Source organism: Anoplophora glabripennis, unplaced genomic scaffold, assembly GCF_000390285.2.
Source record: "Anoplophora glabripennis isolate ALB-LARVAE unplaced genomic scaffold, Agla_2.0 scaffold248, whole genome shotgun sequence".
In the NCBI taxonomy this organism is placed as follows: domain Eukaryota; kingdom Metazoa; phylum Arthropoda; class Insecta; order Coleoptera; family Cerambycidae; genus Anoplophora; species Anoplophora glabripennis.
The window spans coordinates 634,094-658,854 of NW_019416351.1; the positions used below are offsets into that span (position 1 = coordinate 634,094).

Consider the following 24,761-nt stretch of genomic DNA (forward strand, 5'->3'; position numbering starts at 1 on the left):
ATTTATTTACCATTTTGATGCACAGCTGTATTTATAATTTTTTAGTTACGAAAAAAAAAATAAAATGAAAATCAGAATTTGTTTATAACAAATTGTTTATAAAATAAACAATGAAAATTTGAATATTTTTTTTTGTAATTATATTGAGAATAGCAAATTATTTAAAAAAAAATTATTTCTTAATAAATAATTTAAATGACAAATAAATAAAAAAAACGATTATAAACAATTAAAAAATTTATTTAAGAAAAATTTTTGTTTTTAAAAATCATTAATTTACCAAGACAATAAAATGGCAAAAAAATGTTTCAAAAATATTAAACTTGTCCATTTGTTTATAACAAATTTATAAACAAATAACGTTAAAATTTTTTAGCTAAGCTAATAAACGCAATATATTAATAGAAAAACAACTAAAATCAAACATTTGGTAAAAAAAAAATTTATAACATTTCCCGGATTTTTCATTTTTTGTTAACTTTAAAAAATCATTATAAACAAATGAAAAAACTTTTATAAACTTTTACAACGGAATCTTGTTTATTATGTATATAAAAAGACCTCCCAGAAAGAAAAAAAATTATAGATACATTATTTAAACTTTTACAACAGATTTTATGAAAGATTAAGTCCACGAAAAATTAGTTAATTAACAATTGAATAACTTTAACAAAAGTCAAGTTAAAAATTATTTTCCAACTGGGCTGTGTTCCTTCAAGTGTCTAGATGACACTATAATTTATTTAGATTTTTAAATTAATATTGAATACTATAAAAAAATTATTTTGTGTTGCGCACTTTGCTTGGCGGCGACGCGACGAGCCATATTTTCAACGTCAAATTAAAATTATAAATAATGGAGCTACAATTCCGGGAGTCGGGACTTATTTTACTAAAATTTTCTCCTCTTTCAGGATCTTTTTTGAAATTTCAGCTATCTTCAATATTTTTTTAGTTATAGCTAAAAAACGGAGACCCCCTTTTTTCTCTTCGTTTTTTGTTTATAACAATTGCTATTTTTAATTGCGGATGAATTAAAAAATACTTCTTTCTCAGAATTTAATTCTGAATCCAATGTACTAACAACCATATTTTTAGGATTACAATAACTATTTTTCGCAGAAAACTCGCATCTCGACTAGACTATATCGTCACTTACGGAACGGAGACCGGCACGCCTCCCGCGTCTTGTCACCCTTAAAAAACACATTCTAAAACTGCGTTTACCGCGCCCGAGGATTTAAAATCTGCGTTAGCTGAGTCGTTGACCCCGTGGGTGCTTGAGCAGAGTTTACCGGTACCTAACAAACATGCACCCGGAAAAGGAGCTAGGTCGTCAACCCCCTCGCAGCCCGTGCCGATTGCAAGTTGCAACCTATCCTGGTGACCCACTTTTCAAGGCTGTATTGACTATTATGCCCAGATGATGGTCGGGGGACACTATTTTCGGGTAGCAACAGTGCGTGATTGGTTCTTCGGAAGAAAATCACCCCCGAGTCGTCTCTCCCTTTGAATAACTGCGTTGTTTACGAGCGCGGGCCCTATGACCCGGTAAACTGCTACGGCTTCCAGCAGATTTATGTTTTTGAATTTCAGTCGGGGATAGGAGGATGCCGTCGCAAGATGCGGGAAATAATTTTAAAATTGTTATCTTGTCACTGCTAATATTTGTGTAATCAAATATTGAATGTGTTTACATTAAATAAATAAAAAAAATAAGCTGCAAACATTTAGATCGATATCTATTAAGTTGTATCATGACCAGAACATTTATTACTTTATTTTAAAGGTATCAAGTTAATCCAAATAAGTTTAAAAAAAATCCAGAACTCGTATCAAATTAGATAAAACGGGAAGATTATTAACTTATTGGAGCCAAACAAATGGTAAATAAAGGTACGATGAAGTCCCTAACTTTAATGAGACTATAAAATAATTTTAGCAACAGAAAAATTAAAAGTAAAAAATATACAAGGTGTTAGCAAAATAAGTGCTCAAAATTGGAGAGTATGTAAAACATGTCGAAATATGATGAAAACCTTAGTAGAGTTTTTGTCAGTGGCGGCCCCTAACCCCTAAGGGAGATACTTTTTTAATATTTTGGAAAGAAAAACGCCAAATTTGATCTATACTGTATACTGCATAAGACGTTTTAAATTTAGGAAAACATTTTTACATTTTTTGAACAAGTGCAACTGAAAAAAAAGTATTTGTATCAAATGAGCAGATAGTTTTAAATGGAATTATTTGCCGTAAATGTTATTTTATTCTATTCAAATGTATATACTGTCGTCAAATTATGTGAAATATTTTCTGTAATCTATAATTTTTCTTAGAATTTATATTATTTATAATTATTAGGGTGGCCCCAAAAAAAACGATTATTTTTTTTCGTCTCGCGAAAATATGTTAGTTTATCATGTTTTAAGAGCCCCCTCAAAAAATCAGCTAAAAAAAAATTTTTTTAGTTGTCGCTCAAGATTTTTAAAAATTTTCAAAATCGTCAAAAATTTATTTTTTTTTCTCGTTATTATATCATTTTCTAGGTTGAAAAAAATCTCCTTTCTGAAAATTTCAAATCGATATTTTAATTTCTAAAGGTCGCTCATAATTATTGTACCTATGTTTTCGAGCGATCTATAAAAAATAAATATCGAACTAATAATTTTATTTTATTGAATTTGATGAACAAAAGAATAGAAATAAATCACGAGACACTTAAATTTTAAAAAATTAAAAAATTATAAATATTTGATACAGTGCGGTAGTAAATTAAGTGTCTCGTGAATTATTTTATTTCTATTCTTTTGTTCATCAAATTCAATAGAAAGCATTTTAGGTACACTGCTTTTAAAGTTAAATTAATTATGACTGACCTTTACAAATTAAAACATCGATTTGAAATTTTCAGAATCTAGATTTTTTTCAACCTAGAAAATTATAAAATATGGAGAAAAAAAATTAAAAAAAAAATTCAATTTTTGACGATTTTGGAAATTTTTAAAAATCTTGGGCGACCTCTAAAAAATTTTTTTAAGCTGATTTTTTGAGAGGCCTCTTAAAACAAGATAAACTAACATATTTTCACGAGACACGAAAAAAATAATCGTTTTTTTTTGGGCCACCCTAATAAATATATGATATAATTTAATTCAAATCTTTTATAGCTTTGAAATTTATTATATCGCACTTTAGCTACAATGTCTCTTAACAGTTCCTCATAAACTGCAAACATATTTGTTTCAAAACTACCAGTTCCTTAAAATATGTATATACAGGGTGAGTTTTTTTCGATGTTTAGTATATGGATCTGGCAAAGTAGCAACATACAAAAAAGCTTAATTGAGGACAGATGTGCAGTTTTATGATCCTTATTAAATGTTACTTTTATTTTTTGAAAAAACGTCATGGCTGACTAGATACATACATATTTGTAAAAATCCGAATTCGGCCAATTTCTTCTGATGCGTGTAGCTTCGTTGCTATTTATATTACAAAAATATTTTAAATTACAAAGTTTCACATTTTTGCAGTGTTAATAAGACAGTGTGATCAAATTGTTCGTGTACACTTTCGTTTTCAAGTTATAGCATAAACTTCAAGTTTTTTAAATATAAACCATAGTTAGCTATGAGCTAGAAAAAAATAAGCGTATATATTAACCTGCGAGACCTTAAAATTAAATGTTCTATATTTGAGCAAGAAATTTTTTTTGCTTGCGATTGTTTTTCTCCAATCAGGAAAAACAATAATACAAACTGTTTTCAAATGATGTAAACTTTTTGGGCGACATTCTAAACTAAAGAATAAATAAAAAAAGAAAGATAAATATTCTGATTCTATAAAATACCTCGTTTCATATTTACCTATTTCTCTTTGATACAATAGTTTTTGTCTTTCATCTTAGAAAATCGTATCGTTCTTATTTTAATATAATACAAGAACAGTCTTGCTTTGACTTTAACTTCAGAAGCATAGTATCGCCTTTTTTATGCAACTGTAGTTTCTTGTCCTCTTTAACCTCTGAGGATTCACCATTATATCCTTACAATTCGAATATTTGAATACAAGTATTCCGGATTCCAATATGTCGTATTCAGGTTCAATGAAACATGTACACATTAGAAATGTAGCACGTAGCTGATTTTACCCTTAGAACTCAATAATACACATGAACTAAGGGATATTTAAATAATTAATCGTTTTCCAATTTTTATGTCGAAATTTTGGCATTTTAGGAAACAATTATGATAAAAAAGTAATTTGTAGCATGTTTGTTTCTGTAAAATCAAGTAAGGTTTGTTCGAAGCATAAAATTTTGTTTATATGTTTTAATTCTGAATACGTTTTCATAAGTTTCAGTTTTTGATGTTTTATACGAAAAAGGTACATTACCTAGAAAGAACATATTTTTTTCCTACTTATTTTGTCAGAAATAAAAATGTGTTACAGATTATTTTTAACCATCTAGAATCGTTCCCCATAGTGTCAAATTTATTCATAAACATTTTTTTGTCGTTGACACCTATGGTTAAGACCATCTAGGAACATCCTGTAGATATTAAATGTTAGAAAATAATAAATATAAAATTAATTGCCATACTTCTAATCATTTCTCAGTAGGAGACGTCCTGTATAGGTTGGTTACTTTAAAATAAAAACTTTTTTCAATTTTTTCAACTCCATTTTTACATAATATTAGAATACTTTGCATATGCTATACGTATATGTATATTTGTCATTATTCCTAATTGAATGTTGATAATTTCAGTCAGGATTTGTGAAGGTAGGTAGAAAATTCGATTCGGGTGGCGGAAGAAATAAAAATCAGACAAATCTTACATATTGACATTTATTTATCAGTCAGTAGAATATATATGTACATTCAATAGCGTGATTTTTTTAGATCCTCATAGACAGAAGGAATGTATTGTTTACTATAACAGTTATAGTTCGTCAGCTAGATTCTAATGATATCAAAATATAGTATTTACAATTTTTATAAAATATACGGGGATATGTACAATTTATGTGACATTTGACACACAAAAAATATACAGAAATATCCCACGGATTACAATAAGTGAACTCATTCTTGCACCAATGTCTAATATAACTTGGGAAAGTGTGAAACGTCGGTATATTATATTAAATTTGGCAACGGACGATCGAAGCGGTTCCACGTATTGTAATTCGTAGGTATACGCAAAATATGATGCATGGCTCAGATTTAACAGAAACAGTAACAATATATACCAATAATAAAAATATTACTCTCCTTTCAACAACATATAATCCTTTTCAAACTTAAAAAGTCACTATCCAACGTAATTCAACGCTCAAAACGGCTATAATACGATCGGTTGACCAAAATTACAGTTGGAGTGCGAAAATTCCAAACTACGCCGTATTATAACCGCTGTGACCGTACCATTTATTGTCGCTTTCTGATTCTAAAAAATGTATACATAAATTTAAAACAACATAGACACTGTGAGTAACTAACATGCATTTATATAAATAGAAGAAATTCATTGTTTTAGTACGATCGACATTACATATTCATTCCCTTCTTTTTGTGTCGCTGTCTAACAAATTTTGATCCCAATTCAGTCGGTAATGAGTTGTTAATTTTTTAACCGAAACGTGATATGTTCATAAAGTAAAGTAGTTCGGAAAACATACTAAAACATTGAACTTTATTATGAGCTACATTTAGTCGAGTTGCCAAAACCATATCTATAAAAGCCGCTTTGTAGCGATAATGGACCAGATTACATGGTTCCAGTCACGTATGTTGTGACTTGTGACGTCGCAACCCGCAACTTCAAGAAAGAAAACGTCGCGTCGGTTATCACTGCCATTTAAATTACTTGAGAGTTTTGGGCTAAAGCAGAGGGATTTTGGAAAGGTTAAAGATCGTTTTTTTCTATCTGATGCAATTTGAAGATTATTTAACTATAAATTACACAAGTATTGTTACTCTCTTTAGATATATTGCTTGTAAATGGCAGTAATAATTGTGACGCTATTGAAAGCTGCCAGTTGCGTGCACATTTCGACTATGTTCAATCACCAGCAATTGAAGCTATTTTTAAAAATTGACTAGATTTCATAAGAGGTATGAAAATAGTTCTACAACAAAATGTATAGATATATGTTCTTACAGCTACATCTGAGAAAATAGACAGCCTAATACTAGATAGTGTTCTACCTGAAGCACAATTTTCAGGACTTTATGGTTTAAACTTATACCGTGTTCGTGGAAAAGCTCGAGTTTTGAGAAGCTCTTTCGGACTAGAAGCGTACCATTTTAGCTCGTAGAAGGAATCGAATGCACTTCGTGCGGGATATATAAAAGTAATGTTAGTATATGGATATCAGCACACGTTGAATTTATGTACACACCGATATATAATAGAGAGAGAATGTGCGTGACACATATTGACAGAATACTACAACAATTTTTCTTAACCCTGCCTGTGTATGGTTAAAAATATTGTATTGTATGGACAAATTATAATTACTTTTAACAACTCAGTCAGTCTCGGTATTTTTCTAGGATTTCGCTTTGTTAGTTATTAGAAATAACAACACATAAACAAAAACCCCTGAAAATTGACGTTTCCAATTCTTTAGTTCTTTTTCAAAATAACGACTCCAAAACTGCTTCTTTAAAATAAAATGCGACCAAAGTCTTCAAATTGAAGCTGATTATTGTTAAAACTGAGACTGACAAGTTATCGAGCTTTTTATACAAAGTGTCCCAAAAAAAAACAAACCCTCAGACAACTATTCACGATTAAATCCTATCAGAAAAACTTTCAAATAAAAGTTGTGGGATGTCAAGAAACCAATATGCTGGTGATTTAGCCTTAAATGAAACAATCTATATTTGATGCCAGCAATCGATAGTGTCAAATTTACGTCCGAAATTTTATGTCCAGAATAATTCGTCAAATCGAATTGTGGAGAAAAAAAATTGTAGGATTTCGAACGACAAATTCATTGATTTTTTTGACATTAAGGTAGAAATACTCGTACTTCTTTAGATACCTATTTCCCCCATAGATGGATTGAAATAAGAGACGAAATCGAGTGGCCCGCTCGATCTCCTGATTCAATCCCTCTTGATTAATTTTTACGGAGTTACCTGAAGAGTAAAGCCAAATAGGTAATTTAGATAAATCGTATCCATCAACAAACTGTTTTGATATAACAAAATATAATCAGAAATGTTGTATCTTATTTTTATTAACGTTGCTTATTGTAAAATGGTAGACCGGTCATCAATTTGAACTAAATGTTGGAATATTTAGATTTTTGTATCGTCTATTATTGTTATCTTTATCATCATCATTAATATTATCTTTGTTTTTTAATTTTTTTTTTAATTTTTATAAATTATTACTCTCATATCTATTATTTTTTGTGAAAAATGAGTTTGACCTTGAAACAAGGTCAAACTCAAGTCCAAGGTGACTTTGGTTTGTTGATATCCTGCTACTTTTTGGGACACCTATTATATTTACCCATAGAGCTATATCGGGTAACTAGTACCCTTCATTTAATGCAAGTTATCAAAACATTAACATTTATAAATGCTTTATATACCTAAAAAGTTTCAGGCTTTTAGTCGGTCACCACGGCCAGCTGAGAACCTAAAACTTCTTTCGTTAAATGACACGTATATGTAGTAATACTGAACTATTCAATGACATTTACAGATTGCATTTGATCTACTTGAAGCACAGTCCTTTTTCTCTGTATCACAGAATTCATCTGCAATGTGGAGTTAAAATAGCGACACTTTTCTGATGCGGCGCGTACAGAGTGTTACGGTACAACCTGCACGGTGGGATACTGTTTAAATTAAGTTGGTACACCTGACGAAAATAACACCATTAGACATATTAAGAATGGGGCGGAAAATATATGCGTTTCCGCGTGAATGTGAGAACTATCTGCGTCCGCTTTTAAGCAATGCACCATGAGATTCTTAGCCTCTAGTAAGTCACCTACGGACTACGAACGAAGAGAAACATCCATTATTAAGTCACTCCTGAATTAGTTGTAACTGTCTCTATTTCTCCTTCGAACGTTACGAATTAATCTAGACACCGACGGTTTATGCGTGGAAGGGGGGAGAGTTATGTTATTTTATAGATCAGGTTAATATTGGCTTGTACAAAGTTATCTGTAATTCTCCTTTGAATTGACAAAGTGTAGACATGGATGAAATGTCTTGCGGAATCAACATACAAACAGAAAGACCACATACAAAGAGAGTTCTTTCAACAAACTATGTGTACTTAATGTTTTTTATCTTTGCATTTAGTATGTACTGGTTTTTGCTTGTTTAGGATACAAATAACATCTAAAAAAGTTCGATTCTTTAATGATGTTAGTAGTCTTGTGCTGTGAAGAAAGTTGAAGGTTTAAAAAATCCTTAAAAATTAATTTTTGAACTCCTGGAATGTCATTTTAAACTTTCCTCAATGCTTTTTTATCAATATTTTTGCAAAAAGTGCTGTTATATTTATCCTATTTAATTTTAAATATCAAATTTCATAAACAGAAACATTTTTTTACTTTTGGGGGAAGTGAAACAAATCGTTTACTTTTTTGCTTGCAGCTTTAACTTTTACCACCATAAATTTTACAGAAACGTCAAAGAATTTTTACGAGGCAGTCACGTGGTGTACCAATAAAGCATTGGCACTGGAAATTCCTGAAGCGTAAACCATCGGCTCAATCAGTGTACACTCTTATCGATCGAGCGGATATTCCAGCGTTTTATTAGAGAGAGTCCTAAAAGGGAGAGAAGGTCGTATCCGACGGCGCGTAAAAATTTACACACTCGTATGAATACCAAATATTTGGTATTTTAACGAAGCTGGGGTTTAATGGTTGGGGCAATATTTACAAGAATAATTTCTAGATTACCTTACTCCTAATTAAGATCTTGTTTTTGCGCTTTTTAGGATAATTTCGTTTTCAACTACAATCTATTTTTCTCTTCTTATATTTAGATATACATTGTGCCCCATTTTAATCGATCGAAAAACTTCCTGAGTAAAAGTTGTAAGGTTTTAAGGTGATCGTACTATAATGACCTTGGTTTCGACCTAGAAGTCAACATGAGAATTAAATGAACACCCCATTTGTTTTATCCAGGAATGGAAAGTACAGGAAATTCTACGTTGAGAGATGTATATGTGATTTTGAGTCAGATTGACCCATAGGGCCCTCTTAAGGTCAAATCAGCTTAAACGACCCCTAAATTTCATCCCTGGGCTCAAGGTCAGAGTTACAATTAGACCATAAATCGTGGCCACGGCAGTTCGTACGGAATTTGCCACAAAAATTAATCAACTTTGCCATAAAATCTAAACATTTTAGTCGGACAGCTGATTTGACATTCAGAGGGCCCCTAGGGATCAATCTGATCCAAGATCAAATATGCATCTCTGGACGTAGAATTTCTTGCTCTTTCCATTTCTCGATAAAGCCTGACCTCCAAATGACCCCTAAGTATGACCTCTGGGTCAAAACCAAGGTCATTATCGTACGACCCACGAAATAAGGTTTAGCGCTCAGTATTGTATGGGTTTGATCAGTGATGATAAGCGAAGTCTAAAAAAATAACATTTTTTAATGGTACCCGTTGTCCGATAACATGAATCAGTGGCGTACGCAAGGGGGCATCTTTAGGGGTCGTTTTATATTTTTAACGGTTTTCGATAATTATTAAACTCAGTATTATCAGTTTCTTTTGTCGCTAAATCGCATTGAGTGGTTTTTAATTCACGCTAGTCATGACGAAATTCTGTGTACGCCACTGACGTGGATGGTTGAAGTATTAGAACGGAAAGGCACTCTATTTTGTGTGTTCTACACAATATGTGAAAGAATTGCAAAACCTAGATTTATTTCATCCTGAACAAGACGCAATAGTACATCATTTTATGTGCTTGGTAAATTGAGAATAATTTCGCTAAGTTACAAGATACAAATAAAACGGGGCCATATTTTACTTATACAGGGTGTTTATGTAAGTAAGTGCTAAATATTTTAGGGGGTGGTTGCCGAAGTTATATACAGTGTTTAAATTTTAATTTTTTATTTATTTTTGTTAATTATTTCAGTTTTAAAAATATTGACTTGAAATTTGAAAAACGGTTTGGAGGGATAAATGTGGATTTTTTGGGGTGATCCGAATATTTCTACTTGCACCAGTGGCGTTCGTACGAGAATGCCACAACCTTTTTTTTAATAAAAAAAATCGTACGCCATTGACTTTTTCCCGTTTTGATATTTTTTAGAAAACCGCTATCAATTCTGAATGAAATTCGTCGCTTCAGTTTTTTTTTTGTAGGATGCACCGTTTTTTGAGGAAAAAAATAGAACATATTTTTCTGTAAGTTGTGTATTTTTAATTTCTATTGATACATTATCTAGAAAGTTGCTCTCAATATTTCTAAATAAAATACAACCATCAAATTTCGAGTCAATATCTTTAAAACTCTGACATAATTAATAAAAATAAATAAAAAAATAAAATTTAAACACTATCTCGGAAACGTAGCATATTTCGACCTATATGAAGTTTTTTTCACAAGATAACCACCCCCTAAAATATTTCGCACTTATTTATAAACAGCCTGTATATTATTAACATTTTCTTTCAAGTGAGGATGAACTGCAAGCAAAAACGCAAAACATCTGGGCTATCCACTCGAAAAAGTGTAACACTTAACGTATATTGTTTAAAACGACAAAGACATCAATACATTAGAGTAGAATCGGCAAAGGCTATGATTCACGAAACTTACTGGTACCTAAAAAGCAATGTCAAACATCTTAGAGTTAAAAATTGGTACTTTCCAACCTGCTTGATATACTTGTAAAAATGTACAGATCACACATCTCGAAATGTAAACTTCTTAATATGTATAATGATATTATTTCTCATGTATATAATATATGTATTATTGTCCCCTTGTCAACTTTTTATTTACCAGTAATGAAAATCACTAATCAGTCTTTATCTTTAACGGAAAATTGTGTCGGGCACAAGAACTAGGTACGCCTAAGTATTACGCTAACACCAATCATTTCACTACTGCCAAATAAAAAGTAACGACAATCAAGAAGGGGTGTTGAACGCAGACATTTATAGTTATCCAAACGTTTAGCACAAAAGTGTATTTACAAGCTGAAGATAGAAACGAACCCCGCTATCCGATTTATCAATATTCTTTTTTTTTTAAGATTATCAACACAATTTGACAGTAATAATAGCATCTAATACTAGTTCAGTCAGTCTTAATAACAAACAATTTCAGGTATCTGCCCCGACCCTTGTCTCAAAGTAGCGGCGAATCGAACTCCTCGGGATAGTCAATATTTATACTGGGCGAGTATAAGATATTCACAGAAGGAGTCATAGCCGTCTCTTAGATGATTAGTTAAATTTTATTAAAAATCAGGTTCGCCTAGGACTACGTGCTTACTGCGATTTCTTGAGAACTGTAAGTTGACGGGTCAGGCTCTCCTCGGGTGTGACGATCCTCTTCTTCATCGAAGGACGCACTTCGGATTCCTTCTGACTCTGGAAAGACGGAGAAGAAAGGTTGAAGCACACGCCAATAGTACCCGAATGACGATTTTTATACAGGGTGGTTCATTAATTCAACCGCGCTTCAAAATTAAATCGATTGGGCGGAAAAAATTCTTTTTTATTTTTCGGATATTTCGAAATCATTATTTCACCAATGAAGCTGAAAGTCGCCAAAAGTATTGCGGAAATTCGACAGTTTAGTTTAAAATTCTGACACCCTGTACATTAAAGCTGTCTCATTTTTAATGAATCACCCTATATATTATATTTTATTAATTAAATACATAGTGCTGTTAACGATGTAAGTCCGGTGACGCATTTGTGTCGATTTGTTACTTTCGCGGACGGTGTTTTTCTTTCAAGTGCCTTTAATTTCAATTAATATTTTTAATGGCTTAGACCGTGGAAAATAACTCATTTAGAGGGAAAAAAGAAAAAGAAAATTGTTACCTGGACTTTTATAAGTTTAAATGGTAAAGGGGCTTATAATAAACGTAAAAAAAATAAATTTCTGGCGAAAGTTGACGTCAGACAAAAAAGTATTTAATACAAAAGTTGTAGATCATGCAAAAATCTACAACTTTTGTAAAGGTCACTTTTTAACATAACCTCAAAATTTCCGAGAAAAATGTGAAAAACAAGGTTTTTTATGATTTTTCGTTTTTTATTTCTCATTTCCGCAAAAATAATTTAATTTTGACGGAACTTGGTGAAAGTATACCTTTCTCTGTCTTAAATAACCTCAAATTTTTTTAGATAAAAAAATCAAGAAGTTTCTGAGATATTCATTTTTTTCGGCCTGAAACACTTTTTTTCAAAGAAAAATTTTACTTAAAAGATAAATAGGTCTTTTTTAAATATGCAACAACTTATTTTTTATTGTTTTTGATAATTCTTCAAAATATGCCAATAATATTCTGGTATCCAGCCGTCTGCCAATATATTCATTATAATTATTGTCTATATCACAATAGGCACAACGTTAAGTATATAAGCCAGGTTATCGAAACTAAATGAGTGTGGTCTTGTGGCTTAAAGCGTTACGCGTTGTCCTACTAATCTGAAGGTTCGGGGTTCGATCCCCGCAGAGGTATGGTTTTTTTTCAATTAATATAATATTTCGAATGTAATTTTCCATCGTCCACATTTCAAGACAAATATTTCTGCAGCAGTTGCTGGTCGCGAAGTGAATAATTTCTGACAGTGTTGCCAAATATCTGCTGATTCGAGGCGTGTTAGATTGCTTATTAAATTCTGCCAGAAAATCGTGAAATATAAAATACAGATAAGTAGGTATTGACCAAGCAAATATCAGGATAACTAGTCTTTAGGCCTAAATAAACGTTTAGGAATTTAATTTCCAACTTTTATTAATCACTTAGTGTGAACAGTCTAATGGCGAATCTCAGTAATAACTAACTTATTTAGCAAAATCGAATCGGCATCGAGACATTCAATGTTTATGTAACCGAGAATGTTTTATAAACACACGCTGGGGACCCAACGCAAGATTAATAATAATGTTCATTTAAAATTCTGTCACACAAATTAAATTTTTACTCGAAAAAAGTCCTATCCGCGAGATTATTGTAAAATTGCCTAAAGGAACATAATATAGTCCAACCAAATTACACTTGCAGAAAAAAAAATTGTTACTTGGACTTTTATAAGTGGAAATGGTAAAAGGGCTTATAATAAATCTAAAAAAAATAAATGCGTGAGCAGGGGCGGCGGAGGGTTGATTTGCGGGGTTGAAATGTTATGAAAAATTGTATCATTGGGATTTCTTGCGAAAATTAAGGTCAAACAAAAAAGTATCCAATACTAAAGTTGTAGATCATACAAAAATCTACAACTTTTGTAAAGTTCACATAACCTCAAAATTTCCGAGAAAAATGCGAAAAACAGTTTTTTTTCAGATTTTTCATTTTTTATTTCTCATTTCCGCAAAAATAATTTAATTTTGACGAAACTAGGTGAAAGTATACCTTTCTCTGTCTTCAATAACCTTTAGATAAAAAAATCAAGAAGTTTCTGAGATATTCATTTTTTTTCTGCCTGAAACACTTTTTTTCAAAGAAAAGAGTTCTGCCGGTAATCATTTTCTTCGTTTTGACATATACTTTTTGGTGAAATAAAAAAATGTGTTACCACAGTTCAGAAACATGCTCAAAAATGCAAAAAACTAAAAAATGACTTGCAGCAATGAATTTTTCAGTATGTAATTGTTGATAATTTGTTTAAATTTAAAAAAAATCAAAAACTGATTACACCATTAAATTGTACGGAAAAAAATACAAAAAAAAATTGTCTCATTATTTGATCCAAAACTATTTTTATATAGTACTGCTATAAACATAAGTCGAATAGTGAATAAATAAAATAAATAATTTTTTTTTCCGTAGGATGGATTAGTGTACTTATTTTTTTTTAAAGTTTGATGAATTCATATATATTATACAGTGTGTCCAAGATAAGGATGGGATAGCATTATTATGATCTAGGAAACGGTAAGAGATACGGGGTGGCCCAGATTAGAAAAAAGTTGTGTTTTTTATACCTGACAATATGCCGTTTCTAAAGTTTTAAAATTCCGGGTAGTTCCGGAGATATCCGGAAACCCCGAAATTTTGCAAGATTTTTTAATTTTTTCTGGCTTTATTTGAAAACTAATTTTAAAATAAATTACATATTTACAATGCCACTTTTCGCTCTATACAATGGCTTCAACATTTTTGCAATCCGACGTTTCGTCTTCGAAGGGCCATCATCGGGTTAATTTTTTTAAATACGTCGCTGCTATTTTTATGACAAAATCTAAAGTCATTTTTAATTCTGAATTAGAGGATATTGCTAGCTTAAAAAGTTTTTAGCTTGTTTTAGATATAATTTAAAATTTTTCCTGAGTACGGCTCTGAACGCTTTCAAAATATCTATTTAATGAACTCATAACAGTATAAAAATCAATACCGCATAAAATATCCAACAATTTTTTACTACTATTCGGAATAAGTACTAATTAAAAATCATAAATTCATATTATTTTTTTATTAGGTACAACTTTCTAAATTATGGATTAAAAAAAATTGTTGGATATTTTGTGCTGTATTGACTTTTATCCTCTCTCTCTCTCTCTCTCCTCCAATAGATACAGCTATTTTGAAAGCGTTCAGAGCCGTACTCAGGAAAAATTTTTAATGATAGCTAAAAACCTTTCTAAGCGATTACAATAGTAATATCATCTAATGCAGAATTAAAAATGACTAGATTTTGTCATAAAAGTAGCAGCGACATATTTAAAAAAATTAATCTGATGATGGCCCGTCGAAGACGAAACGTCGTGTTGCAAAAATGTTGACGCCATTGGATAGAGCGAAAAAATGGCAATGTAAATATGCAATTTATTTAAAATTCGTTTTCAATTAAAGCCAGAAAAAATTAAACGATTTTGCAAAATTTCGGATTTTCGGATTTCGTGTCAACAGTAAACTTTGCAGTTATGCAGTTAATACTTTGTATTGTTGAAATCTCAAATCATCCAGAGATAATTTATCATTTGTGCATTTTAATTCGACTTAGATGTTTATAGCAATACTGTACAAAAATAAAAGTTTTGGGTCAAATAATGAGACAGTTTATTTTGTATTTTTTCCGTACAATTGAATGGTGTAATTAGTTTTTGATTTTTTTTTTATTTAAACAAATTATCAACAATTACATACTGAAAAATTCATTGCTGCAAGTCATTTTTTAATTTTTTACATTTTTGAGCATGTCATCAGAAAGTATATGTCAAAACGAAAAAAATGATTACCGGCGGAACTCTCTACAATGATTTTTTAAGTAGAATTTTTCTTTGGAAAAAAAGTATTTCAGGCCGAAAAAATGAATATCTCAGAAATTTCTTGATTTTTTACCTAAAAAAATTTGTGGTTATTTAAGACAGAGAAAGGTATAGGTACTCTCACCAAGTTCCGTCAAAATTAAATTATTTTTGCGGAAATGAGAAATAAAAAACGAGAAAACTGTTTTTCGCATTTTTCTCGGAAATTTTGAGGTTATGTTAAAAAATGTCCTCTACAAAAGTTGCAGATTTTTGCATGATCTACAACCTTTATATTGGATACTTTTTTATTTGACGTCAACATTCACCAGAAATCCCAATTATACAATTTTTCATAACTTTTCAACCCCCCAAATCAAGCCTCCGCCGCCCCTGCTTACACATTTATTTTTTTTAGGTTTATTTCCACTTATAAAAGTCTAAGTAACAATTTTTTTTTTCTCCTAATGTAATTTGGTTGGACTAGATAGCGGAATAGATATGTTAAAAGCTTATTTTCTACTCAAGAAATATTACAAACACAAGATATCGCTTGAAAACTTGTTTTATCATTTTCCGCGTGTTATTTCCTGGGATCGTAAAAAAATCCATAGCCCTGGGCGTTATACATTATACAACAAAATTTTGCGGCCCTAGGCGGGGCGGATGACGTCATCGCGCGAAATGTATAACGAAATAGCCTACCCCAATATTACCGACGGGATAGTTTTGATTCTGGCGGGTTGCCAAACGAACGAGCTAAGTATAGCGCAGTGCAGGAGCGATGAATGGAATTGGGGGGGTGAGTGGAAATCGAAACTGGGACGAATGGGTGGTGCGCTGAATGAATTAGCGGGATTGCTTGGTGCCGAAATTCCGAGGCGCAGGTACGGGGGTCGGTAGAATTTTAAAAGGAACTCCAGGGAATCCGTATGTGTAATGTAATTTAGAAATGAATGGAATTAAGCGGTACAAGGGTGTTCATTAAATTTTTCGTGTAGTAATTGGAGCCGCACGTCGGGCGCCAAAAGAAGTCTCGTAATAATTAAAACGTATGGAGTGGAGTGAAAATTTTTAGTATTCGTTATTCTTTAATCACTTCAGCAGATACGAAACATTTTTCAATAAATGAAAATGTTTAATCAAATTTTTAACGTAATAATTGAAGCCCCACGTTGAGGGCCAAAAAGAAATCTTATAAGAAAAACACATACGTTTAGTATTTGCTATTCCCTAAAAATCTCAGTATAACATAAATGAAATCTATACAATTTTGTGTACTTACATTTTCCAGGCTCTTTTCCACGTCGAGCATGTGCCTGATGGTGTCGTAGACAGAAGGCGTTCTCTTCTTCTCCTTGTCGTTCCTGGAAAACATGTTCAGTACAGAGTTGGAAAAGGGATTGCGTACTGGCGTGGCCGGTCTCATCTGGAACTCCTCTTTCTGACCCCTGGATTCCTTCTTGGCTTCTTCAGTGGTCGATGGTGTCTGAGTTGTGGTAGTTACAGGTTTAATAATTGGCTTGCGATCGGTAAATAGCCCAGGGTAGGCTTGCGGTACGTCGTCATCGGAATTGGACCTCTTATTCTCGTTCCTGTTGTAGTTCTTGTTATTCTGGAACCAGTGGATGCCGTCGGGTTTGTCTTGATTCCTGAGCTGTTGCTTCCTGTTGGTTTGGTGAGAGAGTTGCTTCAACTCCCTTACATCTTCATCTTCAGTGCTGTAGGTTGGCTTGTCGTTGATGTCTTCAAATTTGCCATAGGTACCGTCGTAGTCATTGTAAGCATACTGGTCGTAGCCGCTCTTTTCATTCTCGACAGAGTCCTGGTACATTTGAGACAAGATGAGGTTCTGGAGGAAAGCAGCGTTCACTTCATCCAAAGCTTCGTCTTCGTTCGCTCCATTGTCGTTCTCATAGTAAGACTCGTGCCCGATAGGCTGGGCCTCTTCGCGTTCTTCCCTTTCAGCTTCCTGGATCATCTCTTCCTGCAGATCCACCATTGGATCCCCGTACCCGTAGTAGCTGTAAGCTGGTCTCGTCACTGGCCGCTCTTGGTAGTAGTAGGGCAATACCGCCTGGTAAACTTCGTATTTGGAAGTTCTAGGGGCGGGGTAGTACACAGGGTAAGATTCTTGGGGGTAGTAGTAATCCTCGGGGTAGGCTTGGCTGTAAGGATAGAGTTTATAGTAATTTAAGGGGTACCTCTGGGTTCTTAGCATGGCAGTTTGGTAGGGATAGGAGTCGTATGAGGACAGCCGAGAGCCGGCAGATCGTCCATACCTTTTAGTTCCGTAAATTGCGTTGGGGTAAGATAGGCACCCAGTGGTGCACATAATTAGGAGCAATTGTAGCGCGGGTAGAAGTTTAACAGCCATCTGAAACAACAGTGAAGGGTGAGTTGTGGAAAAAACAATGTGGTGTGTGGTGTTATAGCTATCGAAGGATAAAACGGCGCTTTGTTTGTCACAGTGGGTCGATATTTGCGACCCATTTCCAACAACAGGTTGAGTAGCTCGCTTTTATCTCTTGTTTTTTTTAATATCTCATGCGAAAACTCGTTTTATCGGCGCCGGTGTCTGTAAACAATTTGACAAATTGTGCGGGCATTCGACTAATACGTTTTTTTATCTGTGTACACATCGTGGACGTGGGCAATTTACGTCAAAAATAAATCTCGCTGGAAATTATGGATCGTTTCATATGAATTTGATGTTATCTAGATGTGTTTGTGTGCTGATTAGAAAGTTTGTTCGTGACTGATTACATGATATGTGCATATTTCTCTGTAACTTATTAGATTACATTTCGATATTAACGGTGGTTGTGGAGGCGGAAGTAAACCGTTGGTGGTTCACAAAATGGCGGCAGAAGTATTTTTGAAATGGCGGCGTACTGTTTTTTTTTTTCATCTTTAAGTAATTCTGGATATCATGACTATTTTTTATAAGGTGTTATACAAATTGAATAAATACTATTTATAATATGACATATTTTTATATACACGATTTTCCTACATATGTTTCTCCAACACTTAAAAGTTCTGTACAACAATTGGAAAAATTTAACTACAGGCGCAGCGGTAGCTAAAATAATATTATATTAGCGCCAATATTCAGGAATCGTGTAATTATAATTTAAATATGCTTTAAAAAAAGTCACTAAAAACTTTTCACAGCATTGCACTTTCTTAACAGTATTTGCCAATATGCAGACTTGAAATCAATTGCGGACCTAATATGTAATTATATTTCTATGTACTTGCGGTGTGACCAAAATTAAAACACCCTGTGTATCTATTTAAGGTTTTTAAATATTCAATCTTCCGTGATGTAAATTGAGTAAAATTTAAACGTCCCATATAATTTTTAAGTAATTTAATCAACTCACCATATTTGTCCTGATGGGAAAGTTTGAAGCACAATCAAGTCGTGGACACTTCACTGCGAATCGGCAACGAGCAGACCTTCAGATTAAAACACGCTACCCCTTACCATCCACCCCTATATATAACCGAAGCCTCCCCTCGATTATGGAAAGGGTATCACCCACACGTTCTCAATGAAAATATCAGCGGTGGGGATGGACGGCCGAAATTGCGACAATTCGCCCCCATTGGCGGCATATTCAACAAGCTGCCACCCCATTGGCCGACGCGGCGTTCCCGTATTGATCGCCATACTACCGGGCGACATCAATAATATATGCAACTTCCTGGCTTATGATACCCCTAGATTTCCCGCCGGCCTTTTCATTCATAAATTCCTATTTTCCACCCTCAGGATCTAATCGATGGGACTTGGACAACATATTGTTACTTTTACTCATCTACTTAATGCATGGTCTCGGTTAAAAATCGATGGGGTGTCGTGTTATGCATGTACAGTCGTGCGGGGTTCGTTGGTTTTTTGGAGATATGAGGTTTATGCCCGTGAATGAAAAATGTATCATGTGAAAGGTCCTACTACAAGATTTGATCATATAGGGATAGTTTGGTAGCCTATAAGAAAATATGAGGTGGATAATTTGCATCTTGAGAGTAAACATGTAAACAACAGTATGGGGCTATAAAATCCTTTTGAATTAAGACGAAAGCGTAAGATTTAATTTTTATGTATTGGAATTATGCTAATTAGGCTGCTACAAAAATTATCGCCAAATGCTGAATTATAGACTCGGAGTATTAAAAGAATAGTTTGCCTTGGTTTATTCAGTTGATTATGTACTAAAATTTGACATAGCTTACCTTGCCGTATTGCAATAATGCGCTTTCCACCCAATCAATCTCCTGTCGCTCGCGACATTCACATTTCCTGTGGAGCAGCGTGCCAGAAATTGGCCCTTAATAGCTTTTTAATAAAAAAATATTTCTCTTGGTAATCCCTCAAATGATTGCCAACAAGGGATAATTTAATAATTGCCCCCAAAGCCACAGAGCCTATAACTTCGTTAGCAGTGTCTCCTTTCTCTTTAAACTAATCTAGTTACCCAATCATGGCCTTCCTATTTATGTTGCTCTTTGGATAAAATAAACGTGATTCATGTAGGTACTTTTAGACAATGCAAAAGAAGAACCAAAAATACCTAAAAATATGCAGAGAATTCAGAATATTATACAGGGAGTGTACAGAATTGGAGAGTAAATAAATCGAGCTGCGAAAACTCCATTGACAGAAATATTTTTTCAAATAGAATATTTTTTACTACTTACTGATTTACCAAGATGGTTCATTTTTGGTATGTTTTTTGTATTTTCTTTGTAAACAATTTTTATACAATTTACAAAACCCCTTTCCACGGGGAAGTATGGGCAACACGCCACTGACGGCTTCTCCTGATGATGTCACAATCCGGAATTTTATCAATATGAAAAGGTAGCTGAAAAAGGCTATTAGTCCTGGCGCGTAGATTCTATTTTTAAGGACGATTACGTAACGCACGCGGTTTTTTTCCGTACGGATTTCCAGGAAAAAAAACTGATAATGACGACTGTTTTGCTACTGGAACCGCGCCCAGTTCTTCCTGGAAACCGATGGATTACCTGCTTCATTATTCAAGCTCCAACAGATGTATGTTATAATTAACACTCGATCGACCAAGGTCCGTCGTATTTCATTCATTAGTTGGCCACAACTTTCTATTGGGTTTTACGATTGTGGGAGATGTGGAGGGTCAGTGCGGTTTAATGACATTTTTAATTAATTGTCGGTATGGTTAAAGCCAAATAAGGACAAGAAGAACCTTTCAAGGACGTTTCAAGTTACATTCTACTCAGTATTAATAACATAATTATAATTATTGTGAATTAAACTAATAATAGCTCTCTAGTCTAATTCTTGGCACTTAGACTACTACAACTCCTATAACTGCGTTACTACGTTTTAGAATTTTACGTAGTCGGCTTCATGGTAGTTACGTTGACTTAAAATTATATAAATATAGATGACTCGGGAGAATAGCACCAATGTTATATTATGTTATGTTATGTGGTTAAAATTTACATTATTTTTATAAAGTTTCAACACTTAAAAACCACTCTTAATGATAAAAATATAAAATTAATAGTTTCTTTGACCTTATAATACTTTTATAGCGCATATATTATAGATAGAAACCTTTTCAATAGTTTATGGTTATTTATTACAATATTTCAACTCTTAAAAGTACCCCTAATAACAAAATATTAAAAAAAATAGTTTTTGACAGTTTGAAATGATTTGATAGAACAAACAGGATAAATTAAATTCTTTTAACTGTGTACAATACAATTTATAATACCTATATCGCATTGTTTTAACCTTTAAAAACCAGCCCCAATGACAAATTATAATAATCCAATAAACAACGCAAAATAAAAATGTTTTTCGTAATAACTTTCGTTCTCGCGATTTACTTTAATTTATGCAGCAATATTCAAAATAATTATTTCTCAATATTTTTTTCATGCAGAAAGTCATAATTTCAAATTTTCCTATGCCTATGAATGCTCCAAAGTTGTGGATAGATAACCAAAATATTGATATGCTTCGAAAATTGAAACGGTAAGGTGCCTTTGGTTATTAACGATAACTTCCTTAATTTTAAAGCTATTAAGATGATCCAAAAACGATTTAACGCGTTATTTTTGAGATTTTTGAGGTTTCTGTTAATTTTTATCTTACACAAATAAAAAAAAACAAAATATTCTGTGAAAAAAAAAATCTAAACTTTTGTACTCTTGAATATTTTTCGTATCTTTTTTAATTTTAAAGTTATTTTCAAAAATATGTTATGGTTTTATATTATAATATTTTCGAAAATATGCATTCTAAACCGCTTAAACTTGATTAATATATTGTTAACACATAAAAAATGTAAATTGTAGGATTACCTTTAATTTTAAGTCTGGTGAAAAATTCATCAGTTTTTGTACTGATTTTTATTTGTCCGAAAAAGCGAATTAACAATTTATTTTGATCATAATTCTGTTAATTTTTATGATAATGACTTAAAGTCAAGGTCATTTTAAGGATTTTTTAAAGTACTTTAAAAAATGTTAAGCTTATTTTTCTTGAAAAATAGATTTTCTTTTACGTTAAATGCTTCCAATTTAGTATCTGTCGGACATGAAATTATCTTCAACCAGCACCTATTGCACCTACATAAATGAAATAAAACTCTTTTTGTTTTTCTATAAGCTTCATTTTCTTCGTGAGGTTTTTTTTTTCATAGAATGTCTATATTCCGAGTTATTCGAGAAAAACTACTGAAAAATGTTTTTTTTAATAAAAAAATGTACATTTTCAATCACCAATGAGTCAGAAAATACTGACTTATCGAAAAATGTTCAGAAGGTACTTTTTGCTTAAAATTGATTGCTTTATCGATTCCTGGGGTTATTTCCATTATCTTATTTTTCATCCCTAGAAGGGGCACTATAACTTTTGTTTCTGGAGCTATTTTCTACTGAAATAAAAATCAGAATTCAAAATGATAAAATAAGTGTACCTAATATAATTTTTCGTACTAACTAAAGGTAATAGAAGGTTGTGTTTTTTTTATAATACATCAGAAAATTTCAAAAGCTGGGCGAATGCCTAAAGATTTGTGTAAATAGTAGTTAATGAGTTGTATATTTGACGAAAAAAAATTAAATGATTGAAAGTTATGAAGATTTTAATATTTTATTTGTAAAAGTAAAAGGTCATCAGATGTCATATTTAATTATCGGTAAACATTTCTGGCTCTTATTTACCAGTAATCTCGCAATAAAAATGCTCCGTTTACTTTCCCTAATTGCCAGCGTGGTAAGTTATCTACGAATCATTCGGGTATTTAATTTTATCATCCTACACTTGGAGAAGTTGGAGATAATTAACAACGAGTTATTTATACTTCCTAATATTTCCTCTCTTTATAATCCCTTTCTCAATATTGTCTATTTTATACTCCTTTTTGAATGCTTTTAACGAAGCGAGCGAGTTATTTTGTTAGCTAGAGAATCCTTTTTATGTTTTTGGTGAGTCAATTCTTTACTGCAAATACCCCTAGCCAAATATTAACCCTCGTTGTCTTATTTTCAGTTAATTATCTGTGAAGAAGCCTTTTCCTTTTTTGTATCGTTGATATTATACTCGTACAGTGCGTTGTTATAACAAAGAATGTAGAAAGTATACTGTCAAAAAAATATTTTGACAAAACTGCATTTAAGCAAACTCTGTCCGAAGCAATTTCTTGTAGGCAACCAGGAATATTCCAAACACGTCTATTCTCGTCGTCCTTCAGTCGATCATGTACAGATAAACTTCTATTGTTTGATCACAAATGACAAAGTGACGTCTCGCGATTCACTGCGACAGAACTAGGCTGCAATCTGTATAGAAACAATTAATATTCCACCTTGACGTTCGTTTTGATTCTCTTAAAACGCCAGTTGGAGCAAGGACGTTAGCGAAAAACAACGCTGCCGATGTTAAATCTCGCTCTATATTTATGTAAATAACATTTTGCTCGGTTTTGATGCGAATGCGGAATACTTAATGCACAATAATCAATGTGGGGGAAAGATAGGAAGGAAAGCAAAAGTTGGTACCGAAAAAGTCGCACAATTTCTGGTTATCAGCTCTCTAAAAACTGTCAAATAGTAACAACTATTGAGATTTTGTTAATCGGGTTCTGCGTGTCGACGTCTCGGAGAGAATTGTTCACGACGTGCTGATGAAAAGCCAGACTCGTGGAGTGGTGCATTTGTTTACTTTAAAAACAACGAAAATTGATTATATGAGCTTATATGTATATTTGGTTGGGATCATGAAAGAATTCGAAACTCTGTCCATTTGAAACCCACTCGCCCCTATTTTTTTCGTTGGATATGAACCCTTTTGTCTCTTAATTTGGGAAAAGATCCAAGGGGACATAAACCAAACCGAAATTATTTCAGTTCCACAAACGCCGAAATTTTAATGTGCCGTGACAAGTACAAAGGTCAATTTTGGTCCTCGAATAAGCCTCTCTGATTAGCCAACCCTGAGGGAAACTTTTTCATGTGCCATAATATCTAGAATTTGAGAATATTCTGTTTGTCATTCAGGATACATCGCCGGGTACAAAAATGACATTTTACCTTGGTAAAAAAAAGAACACAAATAAAGTAAATACGCTAGTAGGCCAGTCAAATTGTCGAAAATACTTCGTATTTCTCGGCTCCTGTTGGTCGTAGGACATTTTTTTAAATTCTTGAAAATATGTCAACTTTCAAATGGCAATAATGCCATTCCAATTAAATTTCAACGATACGAAAAAGATCTACATTTTTCGATCAAAAAGTAGTCAAAGTTTCGGTGGATTTTTCGGATATTTCCAATTATTGTGCAATTCGCGCAGAATTACCTCAGGAAAGTACAACTCCCAAGATGAATCACGTAAATTCATTACTGTATGATTTATTGAAACTTGAAAAATTTTTTTTTTTCGATAAATTCAATGTTTGCAAAACTATCAAATATCTCGCAATTTTAAAAAATTGCTGTTATTCTACTCGCTAAGGACTACATATTCTGAAAGTTTCATAAAAAAATCTATTTTCGTTTTAAAGATATAGAAGTTTTTAAAAATGCGATTTTTAGCCCTTTTTGCAATAACTAATACATTTGTTTATCAATTGAAATCCACAAATGTCTCCATTCCTTGACCCAGTAATGTTCAGTAACGTCATCAGTAGCACTGTTATTTCTTTTTTATTAATTGGACATTAATTTGTTTGTTACATTGATAAGATGTAATTCATATTTATATTGATATTTACAAACCTAGACTCAATAATTTACTTCTGGAACAT

At 32.5% G+C, this 24,761-nt stretch overlaps 1 protein-coding gene across 1 annotated transcript; it reads right to left on the reverse strand.

Moving 5' to 3' along the window:
- Positions 1-11,512: 11,512 nt before the first annotated feature.
- LOC108908607 lies at positions 11,513-18,900 on the reverse strand. The gene is made up of 3 exons (XM_018712691.2): positions 18,836-18,900; positions 16,732-17,823; positions 11,513-11,614 (listed from the first exon to the last, which is right to left on the reverse strand). Exons 1-3 carry the CDS (start codon positions 18,836-18,838, stop codon positions 11,513-11,515), a joined length of 1,197 nt encoding a protein of 398 aa, XP_018568207.1. The 5' UTR covers positions 18,839-18,900.
- Between the last annotated feature and the right edge of the window lie 5,861 nt (positions 18,901-24,761).

Coding starts and splice junctions, on each gene's coding strand:
- LOC108908607 (XM_018712691.2), bottom strand. Junction 11,615..16,731: donor TGGAAAAGAGCCTGGAAAAT/GTAAGTACACAA, acceptor CCGTCTTTCCAG/AGTCAGAAGGAATCCGAAGT.